This window comes from Perkinsus marinus (assembly GCF_000006405.1).
Source record: "Perkinsus marinus ATCC 50983 genomic scaffold scf_1104296937140, whole genome shotgun sequence".
NCBI lineage: Eukaryota > Perkinsozoa > Perkinsida > Perkinsidae > Perkinsus > Perkinsus marinus.
The window spans coordinates 302,864-308,351 of NW_003213889.1; the positions used below are offsets into that span (position 1 = coordinate 302,864).

The 5,488-nt window shown below is 50.2% G+C and overlaps 1 protein-coding gene across 1 annotated transcript in view; it reads right to left on the bottom strand.

The window, feature by feature from the left end:
• Positions 1–737: 737 nt before the first annotated feature.
• Positions 738–5,488, bottom strand: part of Pmar_PMAR023365 (kinesin heavy chain, putative) — a gene marked incomplete at both ends in the record, with an annotated part of 5,135 nt that continues 384 nt past the window's right edge. The window contains 22 exons of the mRNA XM_002783199.1: positions 738–879; positions 935–1,040; positions 1,089–1,228; positions 1,405–1,581; positions 1,628–1,877; positions 1,920–2,049; positions 2,094–2,209; positions 2,506–2,615; positions 2,835–2,980; positions 3,038–3,141; positions 3,245–3,346; positions 3,392–3,480; positions 3,533–3,671; positions 3,750–3,887; positions 3,933–3,997; positions 4,041–4,165; positions 4,208–4,313; positions 4,354–4,504; positions 4,609–4,685; positions 4,740–4,939; positions 4,983–5,037; positions 5,478–5,488. The exon at positions 5,478–5,488 is cut by the window's right edge and continues 4 nt beyond it. Coding sequence (XP_002783245.1) covers positions 738–879; positions 935–1,040; positions 1,089–1,228; positions 1,405–1,581; positions 1,628–1,877; positions 1,920–2,049; positions 2,094–2,209; positions 2,506–2,615; positions 2,835–2,980; positions 3,038–3,141; positions 3,245–3,346; positions 3,392–3,480; positions 3,533–3,671; positions 3,750–3,887; positions 3,933–3,997; positions 4,041–4,165; positions 4,208–4,313; positions 4,354–4,504; positions 4,609–4,685; positions 4,740–4,939; positions 4,983–5,037; positions 5,478–5,488 — 2,679 coding nt within the window. The remainder of the gene's footprint in view (positions 880–934; positions 1,041–1,088; positions 1,229–1,404; positions 1,582–1,627; positions 1,878–1,919; positions 2,050–2,093; positions 2,210–2,505; positions 2,616–2,834; positions 2,981–3,037; positions 3,142–3,244; positions 3,347–3,391; positions 3,481–3,532; positions 3,672–3,749; positions 3,888–3,932; positions 3,998–4,040; positions 4,166–4,207; positions 4,314–4,353; positions 4,505–4,608; positions 4,686–4,739; positions 4,940–4,982; positions 5,038–5,477) is intronic.

Consider the following 5,488-nt stretch of genomic DNA (forward strand, 5'->3'; position numbering starts at 1 on the left):
GCGAAGGCCCTCGAGGAATGTAAACGGTCAGCCTCAAAAATGAGCTGAGAGTAATGACATCCTGCCCGACTTGAATTGTCACAGCATCTCGTCAGTCCACAGAGAGCATCAAATTAGGAACTAGGAAGGGCATCGTCAACTACCCCCGGTTATCGTTGCGAGAAGACCTTCCTTTCCTGGGTTCTCACGTTATTCATATGCTATTATGATGAGGTGGGCTCCGAGTAATTCGTATCGTCTCCCCCCTCCCTAACCTCGCCAATGTCTATCAAGTGCTACTTTCAAACCTCCCACCTCTCCATCGGCTCCGAGGCTCCGAGTCACCCATGGGCAACAGAGTCTACCTCATATTGTCCCCTACAGTTGATACCACAGTATAGTGCTCATCTGATGGGACTCGATCGAGGATAGGTGGGGTGTGATGATGACCATCCAGTCCTAGATGTGATTATCTAGCACGCCCCAAGGTAGCGGCACTTTCTTCACTCCTACCTCCGATGTCGAGCGTGAGAATACTAGCAGGGCCGCTCTTGCACTATATAACGGCAAAAAGCCTCTGTAGACACCCAAACGAAACCGGTGGGGAATTTTCCAGCTAATCGCGGTCTAGAGGGGTCCTCGACAATGCTGCGTTATTGTTATGATAACAATGTTATTCGTACCGGTAGTTCAGATGCACTGCTGTACACAAGCCGGGCATGGGCACACGGAAACTGGAATCTTCTGCACATGCAGTATCAGAGCTTCTTACCAAAATTGACGATCTCTCTCTCCGCCTCCTCCCTTGCAGCCATAACCCCTTCAAACTCCTCACGGTTGAGTGTAAGGATCGGCTTATGCCTGTCACCTTGTGTCACCATAAGGACCGTTGATCGCTTCCTGATGCATACCCCTTAGTCGGCCCATGAACATGAGGAGTAGCTCTGATACTCACCTCCCACACGTATGCCGTGAGTTGTAGACAAACAGTTTCCTATTCAATTCAGAAGGCAACTGCAAATCCCCGGCTCTATTTCCCGGTGGCCAATGCTCTTCGGGATCTACCCAAGAAATTTCCGCGAGCATTATCAAGCTTCTAGGGTTATCACCTTCCCCTCGTAGCCTTTCAGTGTTCTCCAGAGGTTTCGCCTTCTTGAATATAAAAGTTCGCTTTTTCTCGAAACAAAACGATCGCCGAACCGAGATCGCCCAGTACGTAGGAGTACAAACTTTGGGAAGGAGGGCACCCCTGACACGTCGTATGAGTAAGGCCATAGAGTAAAAGGGAACCTAAGGACCCCAGAGGGCGGGTGGGCACCTTTCCCACAACTGAGCAATACTCTCTTCGATCATGGATAGGAAAGAAGTGGAATAAGCTACAGCCAGCCAGGTATGCATGGTACATGCTTTCACCCACACCATCACCGTCGAAGTAGCCTGCTCATAGCGACATCTAAAGAATCTTGTATGAGGGCACACTCCTCTATCCTAGGAGACTGCCGCCAAGGCTCTACGTCTGGTCCGAGCCCTATTCCGTCACTTTGAACGCTGCTTCCTATTGAAGATCTCCTAAGAGCCTGTTCTTGTGGTCCAGCGTGACCCCTACAATTACGGTCCCATTAACCTAGCCTCGACTACAGCTCCCTACCTTGGCCAATCAAGGAGTGAGTCCTCACTCATTCTGCTCTCCTCTACCCCACCACCACTAGCTAGCTCTTCACGAGGCGTCCCCTCAGAAGAAGTGACCAACGGCAATCCCTGAAGGCTCGTCTCGGCCCGATGTGTCCGCAGTCGTTGCCATAGAGGAAGGTTATCGGCTTCCTTTAGTGGAGATTCTAATAACTGCTCATTCCCTATCATCTCGTCGGTTGCCACATCACTTATGTCACCATCAGCACCTGCGACCACCTCAGGCGACGTACGGCCGCCCATACACGTACCTATTGGCCGGGGCCCCACACTGAATTTACATCGCCATTGATTCGGGCTCCTCCTCTCCAGATCCCCGAGGATCCTTTCAACAACTGGTCTGAGTTTCACTCTCGTCCTGATGCCCTTCACCGAGAGCGACTACGAGAATCACAACCAGGTCGATAGAGAGGCCCCTTCCCTACCTGTGGTTTTATAACACTTCCGCTATAGTAGCTAGAGGGTTCAGAGTCCGAGCCCGATGACCATGCCGCATCTAGGTCCGACCGCTGGGCATACGAGTTACTGCCAATAGCACGTCCTGATAATCACTCAGCACAAGCCTTCACCTATGGGGAGTCCTCCAGCCCAACGATCTCGTGCCGGGCCCCGTGGGGATGTTCATCACACGATGTGGTCTGTACTTGTTGGGTACAGGAGGCAGGCTCAGAGTACTATACTTGCCACATGATGGTGCTTGGGCCGACGACGAATACGATGCTGGAGACACCAACGAGCTGAGACTCTAATGGTAGATTATTACCCTCCCCCCTTTGGAAACAGCAATTACTGGCAAAGACTCCTTGCCAGCCGAGAGTGATGACTGCCTCTGCCTACTGTTGGCAGTCATCTTGCCAAGCATTCGCTCCAAAGCACGATTCTTCGATTGGAAACCACGATTTTCAGCTCGCAGCCTCGCCACCTCGGCTCGCATGAGGTCGAGGGTCCTGACTGGTTCTTGTGGATCAGTACACCTCTAGAATTTGGACAGCGTCCCGAGTACACATATTCGTCACTCGCCCCAATGATCGATTATTATAATACACTTTAAAACTGTTCTTATGTTTACAACACGTAATATTCCAGGTTTCAGATTCCTATTCGTCGAGTTTGCGGTATTACAAGATTTTCTCGTATTAGACTGTCAAAATCGAACGCCGACTCACTTCTGTCTTTCCGAGTTGAGCTCCGCATCCGCAGGAGTATTCGCCGCTCTCAATCCATACATCAACCGCAATGGTACATTTGATATACTCATCGCCTTCAGTGCATATTGGAGCACGTGCACCGTCTCTGCGTGGTTCTTCTGGGCCTACTACAAACAATCTCGAAAGACGGGGCAACCCCATAGACGCCAAATGTTACATACCGGGCTCACTGTACATATGATCATCGCAAGACCCCTGCCACCAAGGGAGTCCGCCAATATTTGTGTTAGTTTGCTGTCCCTATACGGTACATGAATCCCAGCTGCTGCGGCAATGGGATCCGATGCAGGCCTGTCTCGACTAATTGACGAACCCTCCAACACTGAGATCACCAGCCTCACAAGCTCTCTCTACTGGGAGCTCAACACTCTCACACTGTGCTTGTTGAGCCAGAGTGTTGATGACCTTCCCCAGCGCGAGGAGGCTCTTATTAATCGATTGCGTTTCCTTTCTATGCTGAGTCTCTGTTCCTGACCATCTTACAGTTCGCATCAGCACTAGAGTTGACTTCCCACGTGACTCTTTGAGCCTCTCTGATCCAGCAAGATCGGCAAAAGTGAGCTTCCCACCGTTAGACAAGAATATTGAAAATATACAATGCGATCTGTAACACGCAATCGGTTGGTTGGTATAGAGTCGTTTATGTCCGATAATACCTTGAGCTGTATCTGTTCACTTCATGACCATACACCTGCCTATTCGCCGTCCCATCAGCTAAAAGTTTCACTATGTCTGTAGCACTCTCACATTCTACTTTCCGCAGGCCCGACACATAGAAAGAGTTCCGCTCAGTACCTAATTCCGTATGAACTACTCCACGACCAGCCCGCTTCCAACGTCCTCGACTAGGTCAGACCTTCCCAGAGGTCCTACATCGAACACGGAGCTGGTTTGGATGGCGATGCGATGCTGATCGGTTATCCTTAGTGCCACCAATAGGGGATACAAGAAGATCATTGAGCCTCTCATTATACAATTCCAGAAAAGAGGCACGGACTGTTACATCACGACCTGTGAGATATCATGTCACGTAGCGACCGTCCCTCTGTTTATCACCAAGCTCTTTGATCAGCCGAAAGAGATCCCTGGCACAGTGGTGTATAAGCCCTCCCATATCACCACTAGCACACTGAATGCACATCTATTCGATCAACATAGTCCTACCTCGAGGGATCGCCTATCATGGTGTACGTCTTCCCACTACCAGTCTGACCATAGGCCATTACAGCCGCCTTGAAGCCCTCTAGTACTGCATGCAGCATATCACGGACTCCACACCTCTCGAACACCTAACACCACATAGTACAACTCCTCCCTTGGGGGATATCTACCTCTTTCTGTGTCGTATCCGGTCCGAGGCAAGAATGGAATCGTATCAATTCCGGGGGGTAGGTCCCATCCATGCAGGGCTGCCGAACCGCCAGCTGGGTATCCACCCTACACTAGCCACTACGAATACGTTCAAATGTAGTACTACTCATTTTCGCCGTCTCCAGTTCCAGTAACCACTTCCACACAGGGCAAGCATCCGGCTCCGAGTTCAGCTGGGAGTAGAGGCCTCACTCGCACGCATGTACGGACAGCTACCACTCCTATGGACATCCAACCATCAAAGTTGGGAACCGAATCTAATCGACTCTCGATGTATATGAGCACATCACAACGCAAGACAATACAGCTACAGGAAATAAGAGGATGCATGTTCACAGGAGATCGAGTAGATCTTCCTCACCGTTAACTGCACTTTTACTACCACCGATAGCTTCCTCCAAATCATCTTCGAGATCCTTAAGGGCACCTCTGTAGGACCTACGAGAATAAACCAACTCTGCATAGCTACCAGAACTGTTCTATCTCCATCACTCAGTTGCCACAGCAGCTGTGATAGTCTCCGGTTCCTCATGCACTTCATCATCAGCTGCCTCGACGTTATCCATAGGAGTAGCATCATCAACATCCTCGAACAACCTCAGAGTGAACCTCTGTCCTTCCCCTCCCTCTGATGGTGGCGCAATAAGATTGGCCAATACCGAAAGCTCAGTCTCAGCCACTTTCGAGACAACCTAAGACCTCCTAACTGCCGACCAACCACATACTGTTACCTACATTCGACTGAGGGACGAGCGCCCGAGTTCGCTGCTGGACGACCCTCTCCTTATCCCTGTAGCGAACAATCGATCAACTCACTACGTGAGGGGTCCGTACTGCGCTTCTTTTCTCAGAAGAACATCGTTTTTCGCTGAATAGGTGTTGACGCCAAGCCGAAGCCATTCTCTATCAACATCCCATTGGACTCGATCCACAGCTAGTGAGGATCTAATTCCAATGACAAGAGACATGCTCGCCAGTGCCCGCATATATGTTCGCTTTCCCCAGCTGAGCTTAAGAGTTCCCTCACTGAATATAGACGTTTATATACTCAAAAGTAAGTGTACAGGCAGCGATAAGAATTTCCCAGAATTTCCTCAGAATTTGTCCCCACACATGCAGTTCACCGTGCGCATATTTTCTCATACTGCTGCTAGCCTCCCGCCCACGCAACTAACACCTCCAATTCTCATTTCCGCTGATATCCAATATATCTTCCCCTCACTACTCTACCATCGTGATAC